General features: G+C 26.7%; 1 protein-coding gene across 1 annotated transcript; it reads right to left on the minus strand.

Annotated features, from left to right (window-relative positions):
- Window positions 1–325: 325 nt before the first annotated feature.
- LOC124924454 (transcription factor bHLH160-like) lies at window positions 326–5,815 on the minus strand. The gene is made up of 3 exons (XM_047464490.1): window positions 5,402–5,815; window positions 4,801–5,139; window positions 326–385 (listed from the first exon to the last, which is right to left on the minus strand). The coding sequence occupies exons 1-3, from the start codon at window positions 5,813–5,815 to the stop codon at window positions 326–328; spliced, it is 813 nt and encodes a 270-aa protein (XP_047320446.1).
- Window positions 5,816–15,588: the final 9,773 nt, after the last annotated feature.

Consider the following 15,588-nt stretch of genomic DNA (forward strand, 5'->3'; position numbering starts at 1 on the left):
TTAAATAAGTTTAATCATTCTTTTACTTCAAATAAAATAACATTATTTTTATACTTTGAGAATTTTAAATGTAAGTGTATATCTTATCAAAAGAACAAATCAAATCCAAAATCATGAACACAACAACAACCAAGATATCAACTTGCCCCTTAGTACCGTAACATAGTCTTCTCCTAATGAGTAATTTCCATTCATCTGCATGTCAACACATGGGGAACTGAGATAACAAGAAATTAATAGGAAAGAAAGGCAATGAAATGTATGATAATACATATATATATATAATGATGGGATATATAAAAGAAAAACATTAATTAATATTGGATCATATTGGACTCGTAGGCACAAATGGGATCCTCTTGTGATCAAATGTTTCAGGTCTCCCCTGTGGAAGGGCAAAGGGAGAATTTGGTCACAAAAGAAGATCCCATATGTCATAGGCATGGGAGTTTGGACTTTGGATACAGCCATTCATAGTCTTTGGGGACATAATCAGATTTATATCTGGAGCTAGATTGGCATTAAGGCGTTAATTTGAGAGATTGATTATGAATGGTGTTTTAGGTACCCGATCTTATCAATTGGAGAAACTACAACTATCTTTTTCTATAAGAGAAACTATAGTTGTCCTATCCTTGTGTATCAACAAAAATGACAACTCTTGCTGTAAGAGATGGCAATAATTTGATGAAAGTTGAGTTTTTCTTTATGCTCTCAAATATGATGAGAAAAGTCTAAAATGGTTCACTATACAGATTAATTTTATTAATGGTACTATAGTGTTATTTTAGATGGTTATTTGTAGTTTTATTAACTCTAGTATTAATAGAATTAAGTTAGACATAAAGTAATGCAACATATTCATTCGAATATATATGGCCATCCACGTTAACAATATTAGAGGGGTCACGTAAAAAAATATATATCCCTAAGCTTATAATGAAACTAGCTAAGTAACTAAACTAAATTTTATTTTATTTTAATTTTAACTTTAAAGTATTATATATCTTTATATTATTGTAAAAAAGTGTCATGAAAAAATTTAAAAAATAAAAGTTAAATTAATAGAACCTCCCAACGATAAGCAACTCTTAGAACCGGGGCCAAAGGACATAAAACATATTTTTGATTATAACCTATAACAATCAAACTAAGACTGGACGGATAAATAAAATCTAATTGAGCTAAAATTTTGTTGATTATTATGGTTTAGAAGTCTCAAAGTATGATTTTTTTTGGCTTAAAAATTCTACTCTTTTGGGAGCAAATATTTTGTATTTTTTTGTTATTCCCTTATCTATTATTTTATTAAAGGTTGTTATACCTTTATTAAATACCCAGTATAGGATTAAAGTGGAGTTTTTTTGGATGAAAAGTTCCGTAATTTTTACTAATAATTAATTTTGAGAAGGTTTTCAAGTAAAATATTGTGTCATTTTTAATTGTTAATATTTGTAATTTATTGTTCATAAAATTTCATATAAGTAGAAAATGAATTTATTATCGTAAACTTTGTTTGTTTCCAACATATATAGTGGTATCAAAGCTTGATTCAAAGACAAACATTATTGAATTGATTGGTATAGGAAGATAAAGACAAATAGAATAATTTTGTTGAATGGTTTTAACTATTATAGTTTGAAGGAAAGATGAAAGATATTTTATTTGTGAATATTTTACCATTCCCAGTAGTTTTATTGAGAAAATATTTTCAAATCTAATGAAGAATTATATTTTGAGAATGAACAAGCACGTGGTTTTATTCCTTAATTTGTTGAAGAGGATTTTTATAATCACATACATAGACTTTGTGAAACAAACTTGAATATGTTTGTCTCAAATACTAAAAGTAAAAGTTGTTTTTGTTCCAGAAGCTAATTTAATTGAGAGTATAGATAGTATTTATATGACTAATGAGTTGAATGAGTTTCGTTCTAGATCAGATGTAAAGAATGAGAATTAATTTTAAAAGACAATGTTTAAGCACTTTAGTTAGTAACTACTCTACTTGATTCATGGAAAACTTTCAAAAATAATCTTTGTAACCCTATTTCTACTGATGCGATAACTTTAGAAGTAGACCAAAAGTAACATTGTAAATGAAGAATTGAGAAGAAAATCTCAAAATACTTTGTCACAATTAAATGTGTTGGTTACTAGAAGTATGGAGAGATAGAGCAATAGGGGTGAAAAAGATAATGTAAGGTCAAAATATAAGTCACTTGAATGTCATCTTTGCAATAAAATGAATGAATCTAAACAAAAGAAAGATGACGGTGAATATCACTTGTTAGTCGCAATTTCAAAAATTGTTCACATCAAGAAGAATATGATTAACCTTGTATGACATGTGTCAAGATTGGTGTTGACACTGAAGTTTAATTGCATGTTACGTCAAAGAAGGAATATTTTATAGTCAATAGCCTATACTTCATATGATTTTAGAGTATTGAAGATGGTTAATTATGGTTTTAACAATGTTATTGGTATTGAGATGTTTACTTGAAATCTAGCAATAAATTAAAGTTGTTTCTTAAAGATGTTTGACATTCTCTAAATATTAGGTTCAATTTGATTCAAACTTAAAAGTTTGACGATGATAATTTTACGAGTTGTTTTTGTTTGAAAAATAGAAATTCTGTAAGGGTAGTCTAATTATAGCTCGAGGAGATAAATGTTTTAATTTGTATTTGATACAAATATAGTTTCAAGTTATGACACCGAAGACTTAATCACTCACATTACTGAAAATGGGTTAAATTTGTTAGTTAAAAAATGGTATGCATCAGAAGTTACCTTCAAAGTTTCCTCAATTGAATGACGTTGCAAAAAGAATGAACAAAACCATTGTTGAGATTTGAGAGGGTCAAAAACGAAGTTGCCTCAAATATTTTAGTGTGAAACATTATAAAGGGTGGTACATGTTATTAATTGGAGTACTACAATACATTTTGATGGTAAAGTTTCAAATAAGATATTTAGAGATAAAAATGTGTATTATGATCACTTACTAGTATTTAGATGTAGGTAGGGCTGCAATTGAGTCAAGTCACTCGTAAACCGCTCTGTCAAAGTTCGACTAGAGTTTAACTTTGACCGAGTTCGAGTCGAGCTTGAGCTGACTCGTTTAATATTCGAGCCGAGCTCGAGCTCATATAATATTTGTTCGATAGTTTGTCGAGTTTTTTCGAACCTAATATATAATATATTTTTTATTTTTAATATTAAATTTAAAATTAAAAAAATATTTTTTCTTCACTCTCTCCTTTCAAATTCCATATGACAAGTTCACCATCAACATTATTATATTTTATTGCCTAAAAGTTAAAAAGAAAAACTTTAATTCTCTAATGCATATCATATTTTACGTGACTCTTCCTTTTCATTATATATCTCACTCATTTACAAAAGTTGCTTCATTTCTTAATATTATCTTTTATATACACTATTTTTCTCACTCACACATAATAGATTGCTTTATTTTTTCATATTATCTCTCATTTATTAATAAGTGTAGTATTCTCTTGAAATAGTCATATCGCCTATAGGTAATTAGAATTCATTTTCACTTATTCTATTGTTATTGCTTTTTAGATAACTCTAATTACTTTTTTTAAGGATATTCAACGACAAAGAACAAAATAAACTCTTTTATATATCATGTTTTACAATTTTAAATAGTTATAATGGTTTCATATTTTTATTTTAAAATATAAATGTTTTGAATGTGGAATAGATTTGGAAGTTTGATATTTCAATTTTAAAAATAAATTTTGGTTTGAATTAGAGCTCGAGCTTGAGTCGAGCCGAGCTTATAAGTAAATAGTCGAGTCAAGTTCGAGCTCAAATTTATAAACTCGTTCGAGTTCGAGATCAAGTTGGATTTAGCTCTTCTTGAATCAATTCCAGCCCTAAATTTATGTACATATTTATATTGAAAATGATGAAAGATCAAAGTTTGATATGTAGACATCTTGGTATGAATATAATGAATTTGGCTACAGAATGTACGATCTAGTTACAAAAAAGTTTGTCATGAGTCGTGTCATCATCTATTTTGAAGATTAGACTATTGAGGACGTTGATAAAAATTTAAGATGGTGAGTTGAAAGAAAAATGTGAGTTAAAATAAATTTAGATCCATTTCAACTCATTGATGCAACATGACGATGCGTATGATGAACATATATTCACATGGAGAATTTTAGTATCGAACAAAATGAATTACTTACTGTTCCAATAAATAGAGAAGTTACCTACTGTTCAAATTAGAAAAGTTACCAGAGATCAACCACCTTTGATTTCAAGCACTAATGGGTTAACTAGAGACAAATAATTAGATTTTATGAAATCAAATTATACATGAGAGTGGAGGATTTTGATGTGTATACTTGATTATTTGAAATATGCCCCTTGTTGTTAATTCATCTTTCTTAAATGAAATCCATTTTCAAGTTGACATGAGTCCAGACAAGAATCTTGATATGGAGCAATTTAATGACTTCTGTTTACTATATTTTCATCATCTACTTGGAACATTTTATGATTCTATTGTGGTTTTTTATATATTGTATTTATATTTTATTAATGTAATGAACTTGATTGTTTTTCTCTGGGCTAATGTGACTTTTATATGAGAGAGTGTAGATCAATTAAAATGTCTTTTTATTCTTTTTAATGTCATTGATATTAAAGATTTGTCTTTTTTTCCTAGATCATGTCAGCATGCCATAGAATAAAATTAAATTATATCAAAAACAATATAATGTAAATGATCTAAAACATGAAATAACTATTTACCTGTATATGTAGAGTGCAACAAACTGTAGTCTGATCAGAAAGAGTCACAATTGATGCACTTGAAATTATGAGAGTACCATCTTCTTCTGCCTCAAGATTCTCCAAAATTCTTGAGAAAATGTTGTTCTTCATGCATGCTTGGATTATCACTTCACCTCTCTTAATTTCACTAACCATAACTGAATTAGAAGATGAATATTTAGTCCTCTGCTTAATTCTCTCAGCTTTAATGGCTTCTTCATTCATGATCATTATTTCCTTGAGCTTTCTCACTTCATCTTCTATCTTTGGAATGTATTCCAACACCTTCTCCACTATCTTTGCTGAACTCCATTTCTTCTGCATGCAATATACCATCACATGTCATTATAATGTATTTAATCCAATTATATTATAACAATTATTTTTATATTTATACTTGGACTTGTACTAGTACTAGTACTAGACAAGATTATAATGCTAGCTAGTACAAAGTAGTACAAAATACAAATGAAGAAGAAGCTGACAATGGGAGCTTCCCAGATTATTGGATCTTTGTAGATAAATTATAAACAATTGTTGAATCAAGAAAATAATGAAATGGGTTATGATGATGATCAACCTTTGATCTTCGAGCATCGGGAAGCAATGAACGAAGGGTAAGGTAGGACACACTGAGATTCATCCTCCTGACTCTCTCCCTCGCATTGTGGTCAAGCTTTTTTTCCATTTCTCCAATATTAATCCCTTGAGCAATACATTTCTTTTCATCTGACTTGAAGGATTTCTTGCACTTTGAAGAACTAGGGTTTCCTAATTCATTGAGGTTTTTCCGACCAGGAATGCTAGTTGCAAGGGTTTCGTTAGCCATGTTGTTGGGAGTGGATTCTAGTTTACTTGGACTGACAACTTGTAATGTGTTGCAATATTCTTCGAAAATTGGCGAAGGATCATATCCGTCCAAAGCTTCAATATAGTAGGATAAGTCTTCATCTTCAAAACTAATTTGGTTATTTCTCAATGGTGAAAATGACATTTGCAAGATGATTCACCTAATAGAGAAATAAAAACATAAAATTAGGTTTCATTAGGACTTTATACATGAAAATTTGGGATAATTCCTAAATAGTATATATACATCATCAATCAAATTCAAATTAGCTAACATTTAAATGTACGAACATTCTTAACTAAAAGAAGATATATAGTCAACGTAAAAATCTTTCATAACGGAAAAGTATTGATTCATTTAATCAATACAGATAAACAAGATATATTAAACCTACGGTGAGTCTATCTAATCATGATTTGAAACATGGATGTTCACAATGAGATGATAGTTTTGAATCAATTTCAAATAAATGTTTAGACATATCAGAAATGAAAAGTTCAATGAAAAGAACATCATCAAATTTTCATTTAGAGATAATTAAGAACATTGTTAATCATAAACATGATCGAAATGAAAGAAATTAGTACCAGAAATTTTGAGAGAGACAGAGAGAGAAAGAAAGAGAATGGGTACTTCGATAGACATGTCATTTTCGATCACTAGATAAGATGAAGGTTTAGGCATTCAAACATTAACAAAAGTCAATCTATAGGGTTTTAAAGGAGAAATTTGATTAAATGGCTTAAAGATCAGGCTATTTGACTTTTTGAACAACTCATGCAAAAAATGTTAGTGACACTTTTATATATTTTTTTGACGAAATTGTTCATGTCGTGAGATGTCCTTAATCGCGAGACGCAACCGGCATTCACGAGATGATTTTTTTTTTTTCGTCTCGCGATTGCAGGGTGCGTCTCACAAATGTCGGGTGCGTCTCGCAACGGGAGCATTTTCGTCCAAAAATAATAAAAGTGTCACTAATACTTTTTTTTTTATGTGTTGGCACTTTTTGCAAATACACTAATATTTAGTGTCATTTATTACCATTTCCCTTTTAAAGTATATAAGAATTTATTTAAAAATATTAATTTAGTCCTTAAATAAAAAGGTCCAAATAAACCCTTCAACTTTTTTTTATTATATATTAGTGAATATAATGGTAATCTATTAATGCATATCACATTACTATTATTAAGGCATTTTTAATATTCAATTGTAGGGGAAATCAGTTTGAAGAGTTTATTGTATAGTTCATTAAATCTTTTGTGTCGTTTATATGGTCTTTATCTTTTTGAATTTTTTATTTTCTATTATTTCGGTCTGATTGTACTTAAAAACTGATGACTTTTAAATAATATATTAATCATTTAACCTTTAAAAAAGGAAAAGGTAATGTTGGTGAGACTAGTACAAACACCCACAAGAGGAGTACAAATAGCCCCAATATGCACAAGAGAAGTACATATTCTCTCCTCCCCTCTCACTTTTTTTTTTTTTTAAAAGTACTTTTTTTAGCAGTTAAATGTTAATTATTAAGAAAATATATCATTTATCAAAATTCAATAATTATCTCATTTCAATGTCAAAATATTTTATTTATTAACAATTAAATTTAAAAAAATACCATATGTTTTTTAAACAGTTTTTATTATAAATTTATAGTTGCATACTCTTTAATAATTAATACAAAATAAATGATTTAAAATTCTTATAACAAGAAAATAAAAGTTGAAAATAAAGCATGAATAGCTACCACTAATACATAAATACACGTAAATATTATACTCATTTTTAATAACAAAATAATATAAAATTAATAACACAAAAATTGTCGTGACTAGAAATTAAAAGATAGTCGAAGTCGTTTATTTTTTGTTAAATTTAAAATATATAAACTCGTTTAATTTGAGTGTATGTTATGTCATTGTTATTATTATTATTTTTTACAATATCAAATTAAAAAATATATATTATAAATTATTATCTTGACAATGCATTACAAAATTAAAATATGTCAATGTTATATTTTATGTATATTTATCTGAAATTAAAAAATATATAAATTAAAAATATTAGTATCATGGAATTGTTTCATCTTAAAATCATCTAGTTTATGTATGTTAATATAACCTTAAAATAAAAAATGGAACAATTCAAGAGAGCGTGTAATCTTTTAAAAAATATATTTGTGTATATCACTCTCATACTACACAAAATATATTACAAATTCTTATTACATTAAATAGATAAGTTATTAACTAATAAAGTTATGTAATAAAAGAATGTCAATAATAATAATATATGTAAATAAATCATTGTCAAATTATAGAAACATATGGACTATTTCCATAAAGTACAACTTTAAGTTACAATAATCTAAAAAGAAAATGATAGAGAGCGCGACTTGAGACAGCGACTGGGAGAGCAATATCTACGTGGGTGTGGGTTGACAGGTGGAATATTCTCTCTCCTATTATTAATTATTTTCTCTCTTCTATTATTAATTATTTTCTCTCTTCTATTATTAATTATTTTCTCTCTCTTCTCTTCTTATTAATCGTGAGAATAGAAATATTAGATAAACATTTATTTATAAGTAATAAAACTAAAAAAATATTAATAAGTCAATAGAAAAATAATAAAAAAAATATAAAAGAGGCTATAAAAAATATTTGATAAATAAAGATATTGAAAAGTCATAAAAATAAAATAAAAATAAAAGAAATAAATTCATAATTCAACTAATCAGTGATATTAATTAGGGTTTAAGGTTTAGAATTTAGTATTTAGAATTTAGGTTTTAGAGTATATATATATATTTAACCATCTATTAAAATATTGTTCGGGTATACACAATAAATGGCATAAAAGTGATATATATATATTAAAAAATTAAGTAGCCTTGTATATGCTTATTAGTTTGCGATATTATCTATTATTTTAATAGGTCTTAAATATCAATTGTTAAGCCTAAGTATAGTGTAATCTCACTATTTTTTAGATGAGGAATGATAGAGAGTGCGACTGTGAGACTGCGACTGGGAGAGCGATGCATAAGTGGGTTGACAGGTAGAATTAATAAATAAATAAAAATATAATAATAATTAAAACATGTTTTTGTAGAATATTCTCTCTCCTCTTATTAATTAATTTCTCTTTCCTTTTATTAAATAATTTATCTCTCTTATTAAAACCTAAATTCTAAACCCTAAACCTTAAACCATAAATCCTAAATCCTAAACCTTAAACCCTAAACTCTAAATTTTAAACTTTAAACTCTAAACTCTAAAACTTAAATCCTAAATACTAAATTCTAAACCTTAAACCCTAATTAATATCACTGATTAGTTGAATTATGAATTTATCTCTTTTATTTTTATTTTATTTTTATGACTTTTCAATATCTTTATTTATCAAATATTTTTTATAGCCTCTTTTTTATTTTTTTTATTATTTTTCTATTGACTTATTAATATTTTTTTAGTTTTATTATATCACTTAGTTGAATTATGAATTTATCTCTTTTATTTTTATTTTATTTTTATGACTTTTCAATATCTTTATTTATCAAATATTTTTTATAGCCTCTTTTTTATTTTTTTTTATTATTTTTCTATTGACTTATTAATATTTTTTTAGTTTTATTACTTATAAATAAATGTTTATCTAATATTTTTATTCTCACGATTAATGATTAATAAGAAGAGAGAGAAAATAATTAATAATAGAAGAGAGAAATTAATAATAGGAGAGAGAAAATAATTAATAATAGGAGAGAGAATATTCCACCTGTCAACCCAACATCGCTCTACTAGTCGCTGTCTCAAGTCGCATTCTCTATCATTTTTCTATATATATATATATATATAGAAAAATGTATATATAGAAAAATGATAGAGAATGCGACTTGAGACAACGACTGTGAGCGCGATGCCTACGTGGTGTGTCTACGTGGGTTGAGAGGTAGAATATTCTCTCTCCTTTTATTAATTATTTTCTCTCTCCTATTATTAATAATTAGTTACTGGAGAGAAAATAATTAATCGTGAAAATAGAAATATTAGATAAACATTTATTTATAATATTTATAAGTAATAACACTAAAAAATATTAATAAGTCAATATAAAAAAAAAATAATAAAAAAAAGAAAAAAGAGGCCATAAAAAATATTTGATAAATAAAGAAATTGAAAAATTATAAAAATAAAAAAAAAATAAAAGAGATAAATTCATAATTCAACTAATCATTGATATTAATTAGGGTTTAGGGTTTAGAATTTAGTATTTAGGTTTTAGAGTTTAGGGTTTAAGGTTTAGGGTTTAGAATTTATTTAAACATATTATTAAAATATTTAATGTGAGAATTTGTTGTAAATTATTGATTTATTTTAACCTTTAAACGAGAGATAATAAATATCAAATAAATGAGTAAAATAATAATCGTGGGAATATGGATAAATGAGATAAATTAATTTGCAAAGAGAGAAAAATTATTTAATAAGAGGAGAGATAAATTAATTAATAAGAAGAGAGATAAAATAATTAATAAAAAGAGAATATTCTACCTGTCAACCCACGTAGCACACCAACCACGTAGCATCGCGCTCCCAGTCGCTGTCTCAGAGTCGCGCTCTCTATCATTCCTCATATATATGAAAGAGAAAATAATTAATAAAAGGAGAGAGAATGTCAACCCACGTAGGCACACCACGTAGGCATCGCGCTCCCAGTAGCTGTCTCAAGTCGCGCTCTCAATCATTTATATATATATATATATATATATATATATATATATATATATATATATATATATATATATATATATATATATATATATATATATATATATATATATATATTATCTTATTTTATTTATATTAAATATTTATCTATTCTAGTTATGTTTAAGTTAGTCTAATATTCATTATCATTAATATTTAACATCTCCCAATGCTCTTTTAACACATCCCAAAAGCAAGCTCCTCCTACACTATAATTACCTACCCCTAATTATGACTCAAAGCCTTAAGCTCTAACTTAATGTCTTATAATTAGAGCATCCCCATCCATAGGTACAAATCTGATGTGGACAAAATTTGTACCTGGGTACACTAATGGGAAGATGAGTACAAATCAGGAGAGAGAAAACTGAGTAACAAAGTTTTGCTACTGGGTACAAATGAGAAAAAGTAAAAAAAAGTAGTCCCCACCCCCACTTTTTTATATAAAAAAAAAATAAACATTTAAAAATTTTAAAAAAATAAACCGTTTTTTTAATTTTTTATTTAACAAAATATGATTTAGTAGTCTATTTTTTTCAAGTATTATTATGATGATAATTTCCTAAATTATTTTTAAAAATTATTGATTTTTTTTTTATTTTTTTAATATAATTTATAAATATTAGTTTTATTAATTTAAACAAATTAATATAATAAAAAATAAAACAAGATTACTTGAATTATTGAATTAAAAAATATTGTATGAATTAGATGATGTGGATGGTGGGACCACAATTGTACTTGAGATGGTTGGGGAACAAAGGTATAAATTGAGAGGTATAATTTATTTGTGATGTAGCTGCTGATGTGGCACATATTTGTACCTATGTATGGGTACAAGGATGGGGATGCTCTTAGTTATCCATAAATAAAGACATATATTTTATTATTATGCATAGCTTAAAAAAATATAAATATATTAGAGCAATTAAAACAAATAAGGATGTCTTTGGTTTATGGTTGGTTGGGCGATGGATCGAACAGAACGACATGCTCAGTCAAGAAAATGGTTTGCGGAAAGGAAGCGTCTGGTCAAGATAGGGGATGCAGGGAGCCCTCGGTCAAAGGAAGAAACCACGAAGACCACCCGGTCGAGGGAGGTTTGGACATCTAAACGCGACCTTGTTTCTTCACTTTTCTTACATACGATAGCCATAAAATGAACACAACAAACCTGTTGTGAAATAATCAAGAGCAGCAAGCAAACAAATATAAGAAACTTGATTTAAACCCATACAAACACTCGATATACTCCATATATTATTTTAAATACAACCCAAATCGAAGAAAAATAAAGGAACATATGAATTAATCATCAAACCAAACCATATCACTAGATTCAAGAATGGATGATGAAAGGTTACAATAGTTTTACCTAGGAAGGGACCCATGATTCGTCGGAGGTGGGCTTAAAAAATTTTTAAGGTGGGTTAAAGTTAAAATACTAAACAAATTTTGGATAAAATGAGTAAATAAAAGTATGTTTTACAATTTTTTAATAATTAAATAAATAAAATGGTGAATTCTATTGAATTTTTTTAATAATGAAGAGGTAATGTCAAATTTTAACCGTAAAAAAAATTGAACTTCAGCCTACCCGAACCCTACAGAGATTCGTCCCTAATTTTACCCTAACGATACTTCGAATCTCAATCCATTTTCTAAAAAAAATAATAATAATAATAAAATATTAAAAAAATAATTAAAAAAAAAATGAATCCCAAAAAATTACAAGCACTTATTTCATCTCTCTCCTATCGTCAAAAACCATTCTCCTCTTCTTTTATTTCCTTTTATTTTTCTTTCTAACCTCTTGCCTTTTGTTCATGGAGTATATATACCGCAGAAAGCTGCAAGTATCCTTACCAACCTTTAAAGGTATATATTAAAGAGAATAAGCCTCGTTTGATTTCCATTTTTTTTCATTTTCTTCTTCACTTCGAAATTTGTTTGGTTCTTCACTATAAAGGTATTTTCATTTTCTTCTTCACTTCTAAAAACAGTCAAACAAACAATCAATTATTAATTAATTAAACAAAGATGATCTGGTTTGTTTAGTTTGGTTTGGTTATTTGGTTTTTTTAATTATTTATTTATCAATTGTCCGAAATTTAATTATTTCGGAGTCTATTTGATAAAACGTCGTCTTCAAATTAATTATTTATTTTAATCACGCTCAATTAGCGCGTATAAGAATATATTTTGAAATAATTCGTTGGCTCGAGATTTTTGAAATAATTCGTTGGCTCGAGATTTTTAAAATTATAAAATTTAAAGGGAATGTGAGAGTGTCTAAAAAATATCCCTATTAGACAATGTTCAAAAAGGATAATTGAGTTTTTGAAAAATGTCTAAATCTAACAAAATAAACATCACATCATCGAACAATCCAGTTTATAATTTTACTTGGACTTGTTTTTTTTTATTTGGATAAAAGTTGAAAGAGATAAAACTAGTGATCACATGATATATGATACCCTGAATATGGTGTTCATTGGGCTAGTAGGAAGGTTCAGATCTAGAAATTAAGATGTTCGTCCTGTTTCATTCTTAAAACGTGGTATGATTGACTTTTAACTCTGACAAAGGGTGGTTGGTGACGCAATTGTCTAATCTAGGGCTGCAAATGAGTCAAGTCGCTCGTGAGCCGCTCGCAAGCTGCTCGGTCAAAGCGTGACTTGAACTTGACTTTGACCGAGTTCGAGCCGAGCTCGAGCTGACTCATTTATTATTCGAGTCGAACTCGAGCTCATATAAAGCTTGCTCGATGGCTTGTCGAGCTTTTTCTTTTCATCTCATATTTTTCTTCTCTTTCTTCAGTCTTCACGTCTCATTAATTCACACAAGCTTACATGTAATTAGAATTTATTTTAACTTCTTTTATAGTGATTGTTTTTTTTAGATAATTTTGATTTTTTTTTTGTTTTAAGTAAATTTAGCGACAAAAAAAACAACTATTTTGTTGGTTAACATTGGTAAGTTTGTATTTTTCGTGCTTTTCTTTATGCTTTTTTCATGTATTAGGAGAATTTTTATGTTTATATAGATAAAGTTGAATAAATATAAAAAAAATAATAGTAGGTAATATTATATTAATTAATATATTATATATAATATTGAAAGAGATAAAAAAAAGTTTAAATATTAGGGATATAATAACTAATATATTATATATAATATTAAATAGATAAAATAAAATATTAATATATTATATATAATAAAAGTAAATATTAAGGATATAATAATGAGTATATTATATAATATTGAAATAGATAAAAAAAATTAATATATTATATATAATAACAGTATATATTATATATAATATTAAAAAAAAATATTAATTCATTATATATAATAAAAGTGAATATTATGGATATAATAATTAGTATATTATATTTAATATTGAAAAACTATTTATAAAATATTAATATATTATATATAATAAAAGTATACTATATATAATATTGAAAAAGATAAAAAAAAATGTTAACATATTATATATAATAAGAGATAAAAAAAATGTAATTTGTTTTATTTTTAATATAACTTTAGTTAATTCTTAATAAGTTAAATTTTAGTTATTTATTTTCATATTTATTTTATTTATTTATTTTTAAGTTTGACCCATTTCATATTATTGAATTTAGTACATGTGTTATAATTGAAGAACATGAGTAAGAGAAGATTAATATATTGAATGTTGAAACAATTTATATAGTTTTAGAATGATGTGTTTTGGAATTTTGATTAATAATTGTAGTTTGATGTTTTGGACAATCATGTTTTGGAATTTTATATTGTTATGATTGTTTCATATTTTAATTTTGAAATATCATGTTATAAATGTTGAATATGTGAGAAAGTTTGATATTTTCATTTTGAAAATAAATTTGGTTCGAGTTGGAGCTTGAGTTCGAGTTCAAGCTCAAGTTTGAAATTAAAAATTCAATTTTTGTTCAAGCTTTCGAGTCGAGCCAAGCTCGTAGGTAATATAGTCGAGTCGAACTCGAGCTCAAATTTATAAGCTTGTTCGAGTTCGAGTCGAGCTAATAAATACTTAATCGAGTCGAGCTCGAGCTCGAGCTCCAGCAAGCTTGAGCTCGGCTCGGCTCATTTGCAGCCCTAGTCTAATCTAGGAATTGATATCAAGATATTACGAAACACTAAACGAGGTTCGCATCATCTTTCAGACTTATCAAAGAAATGTATTAATTTCATGCTACTATAGTCCGAGGACTAGCTACGTGAGATATCATATAGGCTTTTATTATTTTATAGATTGATGAACGCGGTTGTAACCCCGGAAAAATCCTTTGGTTTAGGTTTATGAAAAAGCTCGAAGTTCGAGAATTTTAACATCAGTTTGCTAGTTAGAAATTTCTTTTTATAATAAAATAATATTTTTAAATGATCCTAACAGCTTTTGAAATTAAGTAAAAATATTTAATTTTAGGGTTTAATTTTAAATAATATGGAGATTTACAGTAATTAAATTACAATTAGATTTTGAGAAATCCGTTGGTTTAAATTAATTAAACATAATTAATTTAAAAGATTATTTATTTTAAAACAGAGTCGCCACTTTATTTTTGAAAAATCAATAAAAGTTGGCATACGTGTACAAACGTAGTCACTAGAGTTTCTTTTAGTTCAAAGTTTGGTGATACTCGGGAAAGGGCTTCCGCGCTTCATCCTTCGTCCCCATTTAAAAAAATGGTCTTTACTTATAAAGTTGGCTTTTGAAAATCAGTTTTTTAACGTTTGAGTTTTAACCAATTATTCTTTCGGTCCTAGTTATGCTTTTAGATTTTAGCGTTATTTAAAATACTTAAATGCTGGTACATATTGCTAATGATAACTAGGAAGGATTATACCTGAAAAATATTAGTCATTTTTAAGAGTGTTAGAGTTTAGAAATAAACACCAAATAGGCCTTAGTTAAAATATTTTTTTATCGAAATATTCCAAAAATATTTTGAAATCATTTTCTAATTATTTAGGATTTTGTGAAAATGTTTTGGAGTTCCAAAAATGCAAAAATAATTTTGGGTTTTGAAAAGTGGAACCAAATAGGCTTTAGGAACGGAGTTCAAAGCCTTAGATTTTCTTTTATCGGTCAGGGTCTAAAAACCCTCG

The sequence above is a fragment of the Impatiens glandulifera genome, chromosome 2 (assembly GCF_907164915.1).
Source record: "Impatiens glandulifera chromosome 2, dImpGla2.1, whole genome shotgun sequence".
Taxonomy (NCBI): domain Eukaryota; kingdom Viridiplantae; phylum Streptophyta; class Magnoliopsida; order Ericales; family Balsaminaceae; genus Impatiens; species Impatiens glandulifera.